The sequence below is a fragment of the Anoplolepis gracilipes genome, chromosome 1 (assembly GCF_047496725.1).
Source record: "Anoplolepis gracilipes chromosome 1, ASM4749672v1, whole genome shotgun sequence".
NCBI lineage: Eukaryota > Metazoa > Arthropoda > Insecta > Hymenoptera > Formicidae > Anoplolepis > Anoplolepis gracilipes.
Window position 1 is genome coordinate 3,782,623 of NC_132970.1, and position 18,689 is coordinate 3,801,311.

General features: G+C 31.0%; 1 protein-coding gene across 1 annotated transcript; it reads left to right on the forward strand.

The window, feature by feature from the left end:
• The first annotated feature begins 693 nt into the window (after positions 1 to 693).
• Positions 694 to 2,645, forward strand: LOC140669280 (FGFR1 oncogene partner 2 homolog). The gene is made up of 4 exons (XM_072898967.1): positions 694 to 1,083; positions 1,557 to 1,691; positions 1,783 to 2,034; positions 2,115 to 2,645. The coding sequence occupies exons 2-4, from the start codon at positions 1,557 to 1,559 to the stop codon at positions 2,340 to 2,342; spliced, it is 615 nt and encodes a 204-aa protein (XP_072755068.1). The 5' UTR covers positions 694 to 1,083; the 3' UTR covers positions 2,343 to 2,645.
• The last annotated feature ends 16,044 nt before the right edge of the window (positions 2,646 to 18,689 follow it).

The window sequence follows — 18,689 nt, forward strand, 5'->3', positions numbered from 1 at the left end:
AGAATAATCGAATATGATTGGTCAACTCTTTCGACATCCGACTTACGACAGCTATTGTGGAATCACCCTTAAGGTTTTTCACCATTTTACATTAGTCGCGTCGCAGTGTCGCAAACGTCATAAGCGCCGTGCTATCCAATCAGCATCAAACTAGCTTGACGCTGATTGGATTACATGACTTGCGATGCAACTAATGTAAAATGACCTTTACACATATGCTTATGCATTTATGCAGGAAAAACGAGCTATGAATCCTGGCTTAAGGTACAACATCTAGAGTATATATATAAATTATGGTCGATTGACGTAACCGGTAAATTCCAAATTTAATATCAGCCTTTTAATAACCACAAGATATTCAGATATCATTTAAAAGTGAAATCTAAAAATAAGAATGTAATACATAGATATATTAAAACATGTTTCTCTCTACGTTTTTTCTCTTTTTATATTTCTTTAAATGAAATCTATTAAAACTTTGTAAAGGATCGAGAGACTAGGAGAGAAAAAGAATAAGTTTGGTTTTTAACGGAAAGTTTTTTTCAGTATGCATTTATTTATGTACATTATTAGAAATATGACGTACATTTTGATCAATATCGAGCCCTATAAAAGGATTGATCGCAGGGCACGTCGAGGTCGAGGCGAAAGTTTTTCTCGCGGGCAAATGTCAAATCGCACGCCCGCCATTTTCTTTTCGTTTTCCGCGTCGCGTGATACATGACATATCGCACACGCGACACGCGTAACCTGTGTAACCTGTGTATGTACATACATAGGCGCGATCTTATTCCTTCACGGACACACTACACTCATATTTTTTCGCGCGACTCTGCCAGCTGACGTTACTGATTTATACATATACTCAGGTACAGGTGTACCGATACAACGCTGAGGAATAACACACACCACACGCGCGTAACAAACACGCAAAACGGGACCAGACGTGATACGCCAGGGGGATTGAAACTTTGTACGATCGTCCGTATAACCTCGACGTCATAACCGAGACGATTAATCAACGATTAATGAACTTCGGAGTTGCACATTGCTGATTGCCTGGGCCATCGCCTCTTGTAAAAGGTATGTCGGTTTAGGCGTCTGTCTACTATCGTACGTTATTGTTACAGAAACGGACGATAATTTCCACGACGTGCGCTCTCGAAAGGCTCTAACGGGTGTTTACTTCGCGATACCAGCTTCCGAGGAAATACAAATCTGATCAGAGAAATAGGCGAAAGCAGAGACAAAGAAAGACATTATTTCAAATTGAATTTTATTTTAATGAATCCATGACTTTTTTTCTATCTTTTGCACTCCGAGCATTTTGACAGATTATATTTAAGACTTTTACAGAAAGAATCAATGTTTTGATATAGAATGTATCGAAAAATTAATAATTATATTATTTATTATTTGATTTATTTTGCTTTTATTTGTGTGAAAATTATAGTACTTGTTTTACTGTCTGATAAAGTGATAAATGCCTAAAGACTGAAAAGATAATTATGTCAATAATAATTGTTGGTAACTAGGGAATATATATACATTTACAGATGTCTTTGACATTTCAACAAATTATATTAGATGCCAAAAAATTGGTCATTCGAATTTCGGATCATGAAAATACTGCAGATACTCTAATAAGCGAGGTGGAGGCTGTTTGTGGACAAATTGATAACATGAAACAGGTATTGTTTTTCTTTTATGAAAGAAACAGTATGGTTTATATATCTTACCTTATGTTATATATTTATAATATGAGTTTTGATATGTTTGCAGTATCAAGAAGAAGTAGAAATTTTAAATACCGAAGCCAAGCAAAGACCACATCTGCAATTAATTGCTGGGATTCAAAGGGAAAACAAACATTTGCGAGAAATACAGGCAGAAAATAAAGAATTGAGAAACGCATTAGAAGACAACCAACATGCATTAGAGCTCATAATGTCCAAATATCGACAACAAATGGCCTCTTTATTACGTCTCAACAAAACTGATTTTTCATCATTGTACAATTCAAAATATGTCAATGTAAGTTTACAAATTTGTTTCTTAGTTTAAAATCAATTAAAATGCAAATACAATATTTCCTTTATATACTTTTTATGCAGATAATAACCAGTCAAGCAGAAAAAATTAATGAAATGGCAGCTGTAATGAAAACAGCTGCTGCGTTAGATGAGGAAAATGAATTAAAGGAAAAGGAAGCCTTTCATTCTTTGAAAGAGGAAAACGCCACTCTTCGAGAAATAGTAAATATTGCAAATAAATATGATTCCTTCAACAAAAAATGTTCTGTAGACAACAAAATTGTTCAAACGGATTTTCCAATAGATTAAAGAAATTCGCTCCTAGATCCTTTGATCCTTTTTATAAAAAGTTGGCAGTATTTATTTCACACACAGAAAATTTCATGACATATATTACTATTAGATAGAATCTGTTACTTATAGGCAAGAATTGTATGTATGCAAGTGTGGAATATATATGTATATATATATATTTATATATATATATCTATTAAACATTTGTAATAAATTGTATAAGCCATTTGCAACTATATTTAATTTATCTTACTATTAATTTAAAAATTTAGATTATTATGATTGTGCGATTTTTAATTATACGTTCGTTTATATTTCACAATTTTTTTTCTTTATTTCCTCCCCCCCTTTCCCCGCCCCGCAAAAAAAAAAAAAAAAAATTAACCTTGTCCTTTTACTATCTTTCTTTTTTTTATGGCAATGAATGCCTTTGTTCATATTGTTAAAGTTCTCATATGAGGTACATTGATTAGTGTACATGCATAGAAAATATTTGAGATAGATCATTTTTTGAGAGAAATTTAGTGAATGGTTTTCTTCTACCTTTGTGTAAAGAGAAAGTTTGGCAAGTATTTGTTTTGTAATGCGGCAAATTTTTTTTATTATGACAGTCGCAAATTTTTCTAAGAAGAACCTTTCCTTTTTTTTTAAAAGAGAAAGATCCGCTTAGAAAGTTATAAGGGCTGAGAATAGTTTGAAAAAAAATGTCGGGAAAGAAAGACGAGCTAGAATTTATTGCGATTTTACCGTTAGAGGTTTCGAAATATTTTTTTAAATGTACATTACTACATTTAAAATATAACAGCGAGCGATTTTGCAGTTATTTAGAGAAAATATTTCGATCAATATATTGATCGATGTATATTTATTGTTCAATAGATATCGTCGTGTTTAATATATAAAAATAAATTTCATAAAATACATAATACGTTATATACACAGTTGGAAAATTTGTGTTTCCTTGTAAAAAATTTTGCTAGTTTTTTATGTTGAAATTTAACATATTTATTAGTTAATTTAACATATTGCTGTTTTATTAACTCAAGTCAACTGTTAAATTAATAAAATAAATGAAAAAGAGTATAAAAATAACAAGGTACATAAATTTTTAATTTTACATTATAAATATCTTTCGAATTTAATAATTCGTGACAGAATTTATCTGTGAAATTTACAGAAAAAAATGTTGAATTTATTCTATAAAATTAGAGTGACTGTTAATACTGTCACTTCTCATCGTGATTTCAATATCTTGACATGTGCTTCACAAATGCCAGTAATGTATCCAAAGTTATTGCAAAAATTTGCTTTATTTTATTAATAATTATAATTATTAATTATTATTAATACGTAATGTTATTTATAAACTCAATTCTATAGGATATCATATTTATATACAGAATGTATAGGAAATCTTTCTATTTATTATTATATTATTATTATAATCACTTTTATATATGTCTCAAGACCATCGAGAGAAATTTTTTAATAATCGTTATTTTTTATAAATGTTATAATGTATTAAACATTTTTTACAATTCCATGAAAGTTGTTTTAGCACCAGCAATAAAAACTAATAAGCGATAATAAAGGAAATACAATATATAAAAATGTCGAGATAAAAGAATGCTTTAACCACTTTTCATTTTACATTAGTATTCTTTTTCGTTTTATATACAAGTAGCATCAACATTTTCGTTTAATGGATTTTAAACCTATTTGTAAAATAAAAAAGAATATTTGTAAAACGAGAAGCAATTAAAACTTCCTACCGTAACATCGACATTTTTATATTATATTTTATTATATTTATTATATTTTATATCATATTATATTTCTGTAAAATATTTCACAGAATCTGTCACTAAAATTTCTATTAGTTCTGGAACAATCTATGTAATTGTAAAAAATTTTAATTATAACATTACAATATATTTATAAAAAATAACATTGAAAACTTTTCAACATTTCTAAAATGTTAAAATAATTACTACGACATAATTTTTACACAAAAATTATGTCAAACTATGAAATTTATATTTATTGTTATGTTAAAATATAACATAATATTAATATTATTATTTAATATGTGCCTAATATGTTAAATTAACAGAAAAATTTCTGTGGACCGTTTGGGACATGCGCTTTATATTAAATTAAACAAATTTCCCAACTGTGTAGATATAATCTGTCCGTATATATATGAAAATAAAAATTTTCTCATATTCTTTGATAAGTGACTTTTATCTATTGACAGGAACAAAATGAGATAAAGAAAAGATGAAAGATGAAGAAAAGTACAATACATGATAATCATGTTTGCGATCAAGACTATGTTACGAATGCTTTGAAACATCTTTTTTATTTTTATTCTCATATGGAATAGAATGATATTTCGAAGTAGTCGTAGCTCAGCTTTGATTACAGCCCATGTAGTCATATATTGTTGCAAATTTTTATTCTTTTGGCTAAGAAATATTTGTGAGCCTCTTAAATATCGTTAGCCAAACTTTTCGTTTTTTTATCTTTTTTTCACTTTTTTCTCCACAGATAATTTTTTTTTAACAAAGTTTATAGTTTCGCATATATTTTAGCACATATTGTCTCTTTAATCTTTTCTGAAAAAATACATAAAAAAGTTGTAAATTGTTTCATAATCACACTCAAATGTGACAATTGACCATGAAGTCACCATTCAAACTGGCTATAAAGGCAATTTTGTTCATTTGTATTGTTTCGTTTTCTCGATGACACAGAAAATTTTATGACCTGAATTCAATAAATAAAGTACTTTTATTTTCTCTTAAGACATTGATATTCTGGCATATTTAATGCACGAAATTAGTTAATTATTTGGAGATCAATAAATAAAGATATGTCGTTAGAAATGTAATTTCGTATTCGGAAAATTTGTCACGCTTTTATAAATTTGTGAAAGCATTTTTGGGAAGAACAATTTTCTGAACATGTAACTACCGACTTGACAATAAGAGCAATGCGAGGATATTAATGTGTAAATTTTTAGAAATTAATTCTCGTGAAAATTGAACTGTGCACAGGGCGCATATTTTACTTGGTGTATTTACCAAGTAAAATATGCAACAATTTTCTGATCCGAAAAAATAAAAGAAAGACTTTCTCATATAAAATAAGAAATTATTGATTTGTATAATAAAAAAAAATAAATAGCCATTACAAAAAAATACGCTTTGCAACTACATGTGTCAAAATATTTAATAATATATTTTTATTATTATATTTTTAATTATTGTATTTAATAATATAGAGAAAAATTCGTAATAATGCTATCTTCATTTTATATTATATAATTTCTTTATCGTATTATCATATCCATGTTACTGTCTCTGACACGTCTAGTATTGGAAATATATTTATATTTCACTTTAAATTTTTTGTGATTACGAATAATTGCGATAGACACATTCCTTTCGAAAATACTTCTAAGAAATACATTTAATGAATATGAATAGAGAGACATATATGATGTTTTTAATATATTATACCGTGCAATTGCGTGAAGAAATTGATCACATTAATCGTGTCCCATGCATTCACATTTGATTGATTATTTTTTTTTGTTCGTTCAAGCACGAAACAATTTAATCATACGGTTAATTACGCAAAACATGTTTTTTAAAGATTATAAAGGAAATTGATAGTTGAACATAACGCATCGTATACATATATTATACATTAATCCACCGACTGTACACATTTCTAAAATGCGTTGGGGGACCTGGGGCCCCGATGTCGACTCGATCTAGGGAGCGGAATAGCGTGGTAACTGTAAACCGGCCCCGAATTGCAGTCCGCAGCTCTATTCGGATAGCTACAGGGTGTTCTACTTCTTTTAATTACACATTAATATTTAAAAAAATATGCGGTGTCATGTGTCGATTCTCTGCAGGACGCTCTGTTAGACACAAATAACGGAAAATTGTTTCTTTTTCATAGGAACCTTTACTGTTACTATCTCTATAATTGATGTGTGTACTAACTGTCAATATAAGTACTAATTATTAATATAATAGATAATTTCAAATATTATTTTTTCTTAATTGGCAAAGAAATACAACAAATAAAGATAATGAAGGTGATACAAATATCAATACAAAATCATTACATTTAAATAGAAAATATTGAGTAACATTTATTGATATATTTATATTTATTTATATTTGTTTCTGAAAGTTTTTAAGGATAACATTCTTTTAATTCTAATTTTGTGTTTCTTTAATAACGTTATAACGTTCTAACCGAATTTAAAGAAAAAATATAATATATATATTTAGGTTTCGAAATAATTCTTCAAAAAGAGCTTTACAAAAGATTTCAGTCAAGATGTCAAGGTTTTTTCATAAAAGACTGGCAATTACAGATTCTCTGTGGAGGTGTTGACTTTTTTCGGAAAGAGATTACATGAGGTGTAAAAACATATTTTGTAAAAAAAATAAAAGGTACAAAAAAATTTTTAAATTTTTATCTTATACAGAAAAATTGAAAAATCAAAGAATACATTTCTGTTCCATTCATTTCCATTCGACAATTAATAATGACAAAATATTTTGCGAAAATCAAATAGAGAAATAAAAAAAAAGCGAAAAAAACGCGATTTTTGCTTACGCATCTTTTTTTTTTGTTACAGTGAGACACCCTGTATAACGGACGTGCACATTGACGTCCGTTCACTTACGTGTCCACGTACACGGGGAAAGTGACTTACACACATATACGAACGGAGGGAGAGGGCGGGGGGAGGGGTGGGAGGGAGCAGAGAGCGGTTCACGCACAATTCACCACGCATCTATGCGTTCTTTTTCGAGTCCTCATTGGACAACCCTATCCACCAAGGTCAACCTCCCACCCCTCTCTTTCTCTCTATCTCTTATCTTTCTCTCTCGCTCTCTGTTTCCCCTCAGTTTTTTTTTATACTCCTCCTCGGATGCGATAGAAGGGTTTTTTTACAGCGATGTGTCCTTGGAATTCTGACAATGACCGGCTAACGTTTCCTGCGCTATCTAACAACGTGGCACCTGTTATAGCCGCTGCGCTTTTTCGATCCGATTGACGCTCATCGATTTTCTGCTTCTGCCTTTTTCTACGGATTTGTGTCTCTACTCATTGTCAGACAGCCTATTTTTCCCCTCTCTCTCCTTTCTTCCTGTTTCTATTCTCTTCTTTTTCCTAAATTAATCTATAATCTTCCTTTTACCAGAGTTGAAAACTTTATATTTTAATCACAAAAATTTGACTTTTATTATGAAAATTTTATAACAAAAGCTTCTTGAAAATTAATAAAATTTATTTGAAAATTGTACATAAATGAAAAGAATTTTTATTATCATATATATTATTGATAATTATTCCATTAATAATAATTATTCTATATTAAATTATCTAATATTGTAGATACGTTATAGGCACAAAATCGCTCTTGCTTTTGCGATAAAAATTTTTAAAAAGGAAAAATATATAAAAGTTAATCCACGAATAAATTACATTAATTTTAAATATTTATTTTATTTAAAATTGACAAGTCTTAATAGCATTACAGATGCATTTCTTTATGGACTAGAATAAAATAAAAAAAAAAAAAAAAAAAAAAAAAAAAGATAAAATGCAACTAATCACTTTTGAAAGATTTTGCCGAAGAATCTTTCAAGCAACTTTCGAGCTGACCGTGGCAACGCCTCTTAAGACAATTCCCTTTAGAAGAATCCTGCCGGAGTCGTTGCTCCGTCAGCCGAAAAAGTCGTTGAACGAGAGCGCCCGGTGCATCGACCACGGGGTTGTCGAACGGGCGGAAGCCCGCAAATAGAAACCAGTTTCTCCTTGATTGCGAGCTCACTGCACTCTTTTTTTTATTAGATTCTTTTATCGCGAATGTGTTACAAGGTCGTATGTTGAAATTGCATACGTAACCGGGATCTTCCTTCCGCGAAATTTGCATTCTGCCAAAGAGAGATTCTGCCGAAGAGAAAACCGGAAATCATATTTCGCGAATTAATAAAATGCTCTTTTCGTTGTTGTGCGACGTATCAAAGCATTATTTTTATCTTGCATTTTCATCATTTATATAACTAATTTATATAATTTAACTAATTTATATAATTATTATGTATATAACTATACATAATAATTTCGTAAAATTATATTTTGAAGTAGCAAAATTTTTTAACTAACCAGTGTTGATTTTTCCTCTTTAATGACATCCTTTCGATCTATGCTAGTCGAAAAGCGTTTCCGTTTAGAGATTACTTTTTTGCAAATGAGAGAATTTTAATTCATAAATGTTAGTTTAGAACCATTTTTCTAACTCTTATTATAATAATATTTTCGCGACGGAACAGTCAAAAAATGCAATATATGTGAGAAATTTTTCGATACATTAAATTTTAAGGGCAAATTAAAATTCCTAGTTTTAATTATTATGATCTATAATTATTGATGATTGGGTAGGTTTTACGATCGAATGTGATAACCGGATAATCGGATTCAAAACTAAACGGTACTATTAAATAAACGTATAATAAAAGTGTAAACGTATAATACAATTCTAAGAGTTATATGTTCTTTTCAACGTAAAGCTTACATATAAAAATTATCATAAATTGACTGAAAAACTATTGACATTTGTTTAGTGATTAAGTTAGAATTTACTACGTCAATGCATGTGCAGTAAGAATTTTTGGTGAACGAAACGATAGGGCTATTTGAAAAACGTAAACAGTCTTATCTTGATTCGCTACCGCTTTCGTATTTCAATACTGAGATAACAATTTCCTCTATTGATATGTGAAGCGGAAAGGTCAAAGAAGGCAGACTTTACTTAACTATTTCACGTAGCTGCAAACGTATGCAACACACATGTATGTATGTATATGTAGCATAATCGACAGCATCGATTGTGCAACAATGTGCGACATGCTTAGATGTCGCGTTGTATAGATATAAGCTTAAAAATATACGCCCCTTATAATCGGATATACATATATAATATATATATATATATATATATATATATATATATATATATATATATATATTGTAATATATATTCCTACCGACGAACTAATTGAGAGAATTGATTAGTATAACTAAAAAATCTTTGAAATAAGTAGAATAGCTAATTTCAATTTTTAGTTACGCAGGCTTAAGGGTAGATTATGTTAAAATTAGGGTTACGAACAATTCAAATAATTTGATTACTCATCGTGGACCCCAAAGTGGGTTGTTTAACCGTCTTTTTTCCCGCGAGTTTAAGAAAAAAACAACTCTGGATTTTTCAATATAAATCAATTGCAGTATATATGTATATATTGCAGTTTACGTATCAGTTATTTTTTATAATTTTAAATTAAATTTTCTAAAATAAATATTAATCATAAGCAATGTATACGCATTCGAGTTTGTACGAACATTTTTTTCGATGCCTAAACTTGTGTCAGAAGAAGGAGAAGAACAAGGAGGAAGAGCCAACGGCAGCCGGTTGCGAGCGAATAGGTCGGGAAAAATCACACGCGCATATATACTGGCGCACATGTGCGTGTGCACGCGTGCGTGCGCGCGTGTTGTCAGCCGCGCTGGCGTAGATGCAGTTTTAGGAAATCACGCGCATATACACGTGGCAACGTCGCTGCTAACATTCCACGTGATCTAGGACCGGTTTGCGGGTTGCCGACCCACTAACACTCGCCTAATGCAGATAAACCCACGCCCTATATGTGGGGTACACACGTTGCTTATTTTTTATTGCGACCCGGGCCCGAGCTGCGTTGCCGCGAGTGAGCGCGCGCGGCGCTTCACCGATTTTCAAAGTCGAAAAAAAAAAATAACTCGCTAGCCTAAAATTATATGCGGCTTGCGTGTGTATGTGTGTGTGTGAAAGAGAGAGAGAGAGAGAGGACAGGGGAAGAGCTGGTTGGTCCCTACGCGCCACTTGGCAATGCCAGGTTTCGATTAATAATGCAAGAAACTATCTCTCCACCTTGATAATAACAGGAGAGAAAACGCTAATGTATTTATAATTTGCGTGAAGGTTTAAGTGATACGACTTATTATATTTTCCAAGTGTTATCCAAACTTTCTTTTTCGTAGACATATTTGGCGCGATAAGATATCGCGTCTATCCTTATTGCTATACTTCTTATCGTAGTTTGGAGACGTATAAAGATACGTTGCTAGGCTCTTTGTTTTCTCGTCGATAGTGTGCAATTTAAGCTTACAGTTGCATTGAATTATAATCGAAACTAAAGTGTTATTATTCAAACAATCGCATCACATATGATATAATTGTGATCAATAAATTAATTATATTAATTACTTGAAATTTAATTATTAATTATTTGAATTTTAATATTGATAATCTCAGTACTTTTAGGTATATTTTATTGTTTCATTAAATATACAAATTATTATATTACTTTTACAAAAGTAGATTATCGAGGTAAAAGATTAACTTTCGAAAGATTTGAAATAATATCTCTCAAGGTTGAGCGAGATGTTTCTCGATGTTCCTTTTCCTCCAAAGATTAGATAATAGTAATTTTACACAAAATATTCTCAGAAAATGCCATTTCCCTTGTAAGTTCGCTCAAGGGCACACATGCTTGATACAGCTGTTCATACCTGCTGTTTCATCTAATCCAAATTATAAGTGGCATCTAGGGGATCTGCTAGCAGCTTGAGAATATCAGGGTCCGGCAAACGGTGAATGTTTTTTACCCCAACATTTTGTCTTGCTGGTATACTTTTTTTGAGACATCCCTTTTGATGCATTTTACTTCTAAATTCGCCTCTTAAAACTCGAGATACGATACATTCCATCGCACTTATAACGCTATAAGTACATTATAATCCATATATAAATATACATTTGTAAGAGTTATTTATCATATATTTTGTTCTTGTATTATGTTGTAGAATTACATTCCGGAAAGAGACAGTCAATGGTTCGTTTTCACTTGTGCGTACTACATTGTCTTCACGCTATCTTGCTAATGATTTACTGCAATGTTATATCATCATTGAAGAACGACACATGTATATCATTTACACTTTCTAGATTTGGTGCAATTTTGTTAGGAAGCTGTGTGCGTTTATTTTGATTTACCATCGTGTCGTTAAATGTCAGAGTTTTTATAAAAGGCAACTATTTAGGAATTCACTAGATTAAACAGTATAACATATCTTTCGTGACCGGATGATTGGCGGAAGTCGATAAGTTAAGCACAGATTGAATGTCATTACTATAAAGTTTTTAGCTTTGACGTAATTATCTCGCGGCAGAAAGCGGATGTTTACTTTATGTGTGTGTGTGAAACCTATAATAGAAGTCATGAGAAATTATTATGTTTTATTTATATCTATTTTTTATTGATCGCTTTCTCACTTCTGCTTATAATTTCCGTAAATTAACCCTTACTCCGTATTGTTATTTTTGACACCTTCTAACTGTGCAGGTGGGTCAGCGTATTTTCGATAAGTTTATTAATATATAAAAGTGTTTTAAAAAATCTAAAAAAATGTATATATCTTCTTTGAACATTCTAAATAAAGACTAAAATAATAAATTTGAAAAATAATTTACTTTAATGTATTATTTATTGATTATTTGTTTTCGAGAAATTGACGTTGTTAGAAAAATCACGGACAAAAATGACCCACCAATACGCAATAAGGGTTAATATTATTTTGTAAGTAATTTAATAATTAAATGTACCTTAAAAGAAAGCGTATTGGAGCTTCTTTATTTATCTATACGTACGAGAAAATAATTCCTATAAAAGGATATTGAGACGTTTTTAAGTGATTGAAAATGAGAAAGTTTATTTGTATTCCAGAAATGCAAATTAATCAATAAACGATGTGTGACTATTAGACTATTAAATAGTCATTAGAGCGATACGTTATTTACATTTTCTAGATTGTGTGAAATTTTGTTAAGAAACTGCCTGTGCTTATTCTGATTCATCATCGTGCCGTTAAATTTTTCAGAATTTCTATGACAAAGGCACGATTATTTAAGAATTCAATGGATTTAACGGTAGGATGTATCTTTTGTAATTGGATGATGATTGGCAGAAGTCGTTGAGTTAAGCGCAAATTGAATGCCGTGTTGCAGATGAGATAATTATTTATAAGATTTTGATCTTTGATGATTATCCCTATCGTAACCCATACTTTATTCTGTTGTTCATAAATGCACATTTTTTTCTAATGAAAAACAATCTCTTAATTAAACATTAATAATATGTGTAAACAAAATGTGTGAAAATGAAATTTTTCTTATGACAAAACTTTTTTTCAAACAAAACTAATAAAATAAATACTTAAAATAATTAATTTAAAACATTTTAAACATTTAAGTGTTTTATATTTTATATTCATTATATTTTCGGAATAAATGTGTGTAATTATAACTCGTAATACACTACGCAAAAAAATTAAAGGGCCACTTTCTTCCATATAAAAAAAGATCAATTTTCAAGTAGTTGCAACTTCTTTAAAAATAATCGAAATAAGAGCAATAGAAAAGCATTTCAAAGCTTGAAGTTTCTAGTTTTAGAATCTTTAAATGAATTTAAATTCTTTCTGTTCGTTACAAAATTACATTGTAAGAAAGCGACGTCCGTCGATAGAACAAATTTTTCAGTTTGTTCAAAAATACCGAATAAAAAAAATCCTAGCATAATTTCATTAATTGGGTGCGTTAAAGAGCAGAGTTTTAGCTTTAATTTTTTTTTTTACCGAAGATTTTTTTTTCACCGAGATATTTATTATTAAAGCAAAATCGAGCTGTTGACTCGGAACACTCATAATTAGTGAAAAAATGGTCGTACAATAATAATTAAAAAAGCAATTTAAAAAGAAAAGTTAGCACTTTAAAATGCTTCTATCGTTTTTCAATTATTATTTATTTTTAAAGCGGAATTGTTACTTAAAAATCAAGTCAAAATTGCACTTTTATCTTTTTTTTTATTTAAATCAATAAAAGTTAACGAAAAAAACGCTAAAATTTTCATGAACTCTACAACATTTACAAGTAAAAAGCACTCTAGTTACTCGTACAAAATGCCGAAGTGTTAAGTTTTTTTTTTTTGTACATTTCAAAAATTTAAATTAATGATTATTGTACGATCATTTCTTTCACTATAAGCGTTCAAAGTCAATAGCTTGATTTTGTTTTAATAATGAATATCTCGGCGAAAAAAATCATAAAACATTCGATAAAAAAAGAAATTAGAGCTAAAACTCTACTCTTTAACGTCCAATTAATGAAATCGTGCTAGGATTTTTTTTTTATTTCGATATTTTTGGACAAACCTTTGAAAAATTTGTTCAATTGATGGACGTCGCTTTCTTACAACATAATTTTGTAACAAACAGAAAGAATTAAAATTCATTTAAAGATTCTAAAACTAGAAACTTCAAGCTTTGAAATGCTTTTCTATTGCTCTTATTTCGATTATTTTTAAAGAAGTTGCAACTACTTGAAAATTGATCTTTTTTTATATGGAAGAAAGTGGCCCTTTAATTTTTTTGCGTAGTGTATCACTTATTAAATTTATATATCGCGTGATGCAATTGCAGAGAAACGGAATCAATCATTGGATTTCCTTCTCGAAATCCATTTATATATAACATTTGCATGACCCACATTTTGGCCAGAAGGGCCATTTACGATATTACGTTCTGCAATTTTGCACAATGTGAGGTTTTGGTCTACATAACACCTGTTACAACACGCCGGTAAATAGGGTATTACGGTCAGTGGTTATGGTCAGTATCAGAAGGCATCGAAAGGCAGAACGAATATACATATATACAGAGAGAAAAATAGAAAAAACGTAAGAAAGAGAAAGATACGACCTAATACTCTTTCAGTCGTAAGGAATAATTGCACTTGACGCTCATAGGGGTGCGGTATTTCTGCTGAGGGTTGCCAGACGAAGGGTATACCTCTTCCATTGTGTCGGCGACAATGTATCAGCAGGTAGCTGATCATCGATCGGGGACTGCGCGGTCGGTCAATGGCCTTGCAATGCGCCCGGCAAAGGGCGAGGCCGCCTTGTTACGTGTCCGTGAATAGGCGGGGTACAGTCGCATGCGTTAATAGGTCTGCGGTAAGTTTACGATCCACGAGATCGGTAGTTTTTCCTCTTAATTAAGAAGAATTAATTTCTTTCTCGTTTGCATAAAATCAATTTTACGCGATAGCGAAAAAAAAAACGCAAAAAATCACGCATCGCGTATTTTGACGTATCGCGTATATTATCAATATATGCATCCGATTGTACGGGATTACGGGTGTTTATGTGTTATATATGCTTACGTATATAACACATATATACTTATACATGTGTTGCGCTATCGCGCGCGCTGGACATTGCACGTGTGTGGAGGAGCCAAGCGAGAACATCGCACACGCATCTCTATGCTATTCGCCTATGAAAAAAAAAAAAAAAAAAAAAAAGAGAGAGAGAGAACATCCGAAAAGCCAACTGCACGATAGCCAAGCAGCTTCAGGGCTTATGAGGAACCTGTTTTCCTTTATACGATTTCCACGTCGTCCTTTCTTGCTCGTCGGTGTAACACCGTAACGAAGGGAGAGTCTTCTCTTTCAGGAGAGAGAGAGATGTGCTTAAGGAGAAAAAATTTCTCGTCCCCATTCCATTTTGATCGAGACTGTCGACTTTTGTGTCGATCAAAAATCCGATTCCCCCGAATCGGAGACGCGTACTCGACGAAGATTCTATCCAGCGATCTTGAAAATGTGCTAATAATCTTCGCGCTAAACTTTTATTTATTCGAAGCCATTTTCCTTGATTAATGTGTTTATCATAAATAATTTATATGAATTTTTATACAGTTTGAAAGTTGTGTAAGAATGAAATTTATTGAAATAAATGGTAGAAAAAGAAACGCAAATCATTTTTCGAAGAAAAAAATTTTTTACTTTAGTATGTAAGTAATCTCGTTGCATCCAGGAAATTGTTCTTGGTCTTGTGAAAAAAAGAATTTCTTCTATATTCTTACTACTACCAATTTCTTATCGGTTTGCTTTGAAAGTAGGGGGGACAAAGCGTCTACAATTTTGGTGACGTTTAATTGGTTCCAGCAAACTTCTTCGGTCGAGCAAAAGTCACAGATCGTTACTGACCTCCCGGAAGAGATGCTTGTGCAATAATAATACTACAGAGCGATAAAGTCTATACAAGTCCATAGTCTCGAAGACTATTAGTGTACATAGGCAGTATTCTTTTCGTGCTCGCGTATAGTGTCTCGTTCTGCATCGCCGATATCACTGAAGGTATTGTTCTCTACTTTTTTTTTATTTGGAAAGAATATTAACCTTTAGAACTTATTTTTAATAATAAGTGTTTTGTATATTTTTTTAGATTTTAAATATATTGGTAAAAGTATTTATAAAAGACTTGTATAAAAGAATTTTGCCAATATTCGCTTTCTAACTTTTTTTTCCTCATTAGTGGAACAATTATATCAAAATTAGTCAATCTTCTAATTAGTAATCGAATGCAAAAATTTGCTGCGTTTTTTGTGTTATTTTATATGATACGGAATAAATTAGAAAACAGGAATTTAGTATTTCTATATTTTTTTCTACAAAATGTATGGGCGTGTAGCCAAGATTTCATTCACGACAGGGGGCGGCGGCTAAAATTTATCTTAAAATTAAATATATTTAAAATAAATATATTTAATACTCTATATATTCTATATTTCATATTATAAAGGCGTATGTCTAATTAAAGAAAAATGAAATGTTTAAACATGTGAAAATTTTATACGCCCTGCATCTTATAACAAAGCTGTGTACTAATTGGTGTAATAATTATGGAAATAAATACAGAAATACTTAAACGTATTTCTATGCAAATGTGAATTTTAAACCGTTTTTCTCATTCCTGTAAAGTTGCAATTTCGGGCTTATGCCTCTATGGTTATGAAATCATCGATATATTTATCTATTTAAGGGAAACTTAAAATTTATTTAATTGATTATACAGAACATGTATTCAGACTCTAACTTCATTTGTTAATTTTTTAAATTGTAATACATATATTAAGGACATGTTTTAATTTTTTTTAACTACTTCTCTGTGATGGGGAGGACGCTTGGTCCCGCCTTATCCCAGCCCCAGGGGCTACGCCCATGTAAGGATGGAATTTAGATTTAATGAGAAATAACGCGTTTAGTTTTTACTAAAAATCTCTCTTACAATTAGATGATCATAATGTTTTATAAAACGTTAATAAAACTTAAACATACGACATTAAAAATATATTTTTTGTACCTTTTATGCTGCTTTCACCGAGACATTTCTTTATTTCTTTCTTTTTTATTGAAACAATATGAACTTACAAGGTTGCATAATTAAGAAGTAAAGGTATATCAGTTGTAACTTTGTTACTTATCGCTGTCGATATATTATATATATATATATATTTATCGACGTACGAAATAATAGATACACAGGCCAAATAACCAATAGGATTATTTATAGTTAGTGTTCGCATTGTTGTACGTACAGAGAAGATAATGAAAACGCTATCAGCGTCTATTCGGGTAGTCTCGATAACAAACAATCGCTAACAATAAGTCGCGTTTCTACCGCCGTCTTATCGTTCGACGATGCGCTTCACAAATGTCGTCGGTTGCTAGTTCGTGAAAGCCTTTCCCCAAAAAATCTTTTAGATAAAAAATATCGGGTATAATTATTTTTATAACAAATATAAAAAAAAGGGGAAAGAGAAAGGCGAAATATGTCTAGAATGCTTCCGTAATAAATGCATTAGCTTTTCAATAGAAAGAATGTTTTTTATCTAACAATAAATAAATAATAAATGGATCTTCTTATCTCTATTTTTTTCAAATGCAATACATATTTATTATATATATATATATATATATATAGCTAGTACAAAATATAATAAAATTTATAGTATATTGTAGGATTGTAATTTAATAAAATGTATTACAACCGTAAAACTTTCCTTGATACTACTTTAGTTTGTATGATAGTTTTCTTTTCGGAGTAGATTTTTTTTCTCCTTACTAATATCTAAACATTAGTTTTCGAGACAAAGCGAAGAAGGAAAAGAAAGAACTCGCGAAAAAAACTTTAAGCGGTTGAATAAATAAAAGATTACATCCTTCATTCTAAAGATATTAATATTTAATAGTTATTATAAATCTATTTTAAATAAAATAATATAAATGTATGAGAGGGAGGGACGTAGCCAGAATGTCATCCATGGTGAAAGGCGACGTCGGCTAAAATGTATTATATAAATTTATTTTATATATATATATATATATATATTATAATAGATTTTTTCTTATACTTTATATTATATTTATCTTTATTATTTATGAGAATATATGAACCTAGAAATTTTCGTGATGAATCACAACTTTCGACATTTTTCGACGTTTTTCTAACAATAAGAGAAAACTGCCTGCAGCTCAATTAGCGAGCACTCTTATTAAGAGTGACTCATTATAAAGTGTAGTAGTCAGTATTCCATATACATATTTTTACTAATGACAACAAGATAGACGAAATAGACTGTCACAAAAATGGACTATAATCATCACGTGACTATATGAATATCATAATCCTAATCCGCGATCGGTGGGACGCGTCATGGTATGAAAATATGAAAGATGCACCCTGCGGCGATCAGACCGACCCTTATGCATCGATTGTTGTCATAGCCCGTATATGCATCTGCCTGTGCCACCTTCGAATATAGGTAGATTTTTTTTCGATGGCGCAACAGGACTCTTTACCTTGCCATCACGGCATTCTTTCTCTCTTTCTCTCTCTCTGCCTTTCTTCGATATTGTCGCCTTCGTCTGTTTGGTTCCCTCTACGAAATCGTCATCGCAGTCGACGTTGCGTAGAGGGAAACGTGCACACTCACCCACCTACACACACATACATACATACATACATACAGACACATACACACGTGCGCTCATGGCTGTGGAAGCGATTTTTCTTCGACCAGCGTTTGCTTTATCGTCGTTCTTTTCTACGTTTTTAGAGTCGCTCATGAGATAAGAGGAATCAAGCCGCATATTTTCGGCTATTTCCTGAGGGCATAAGCAAAATCGATAGTGGAGCGACATTCTTGATAAATGAGACTTGAGATAATGCTCGCAATTAAGACAATATATTTCTCGTGTCGATGCTGTTTCTTTTGCTTCGTAGTATTTAATTTTTAAGCAAACGACGAAGCCTCAGGATGCGAAAAAGAAAACTTTGTAAACACATTTTAGAGTTGTGTCTCTCTTCTATTTTTAATGATAAT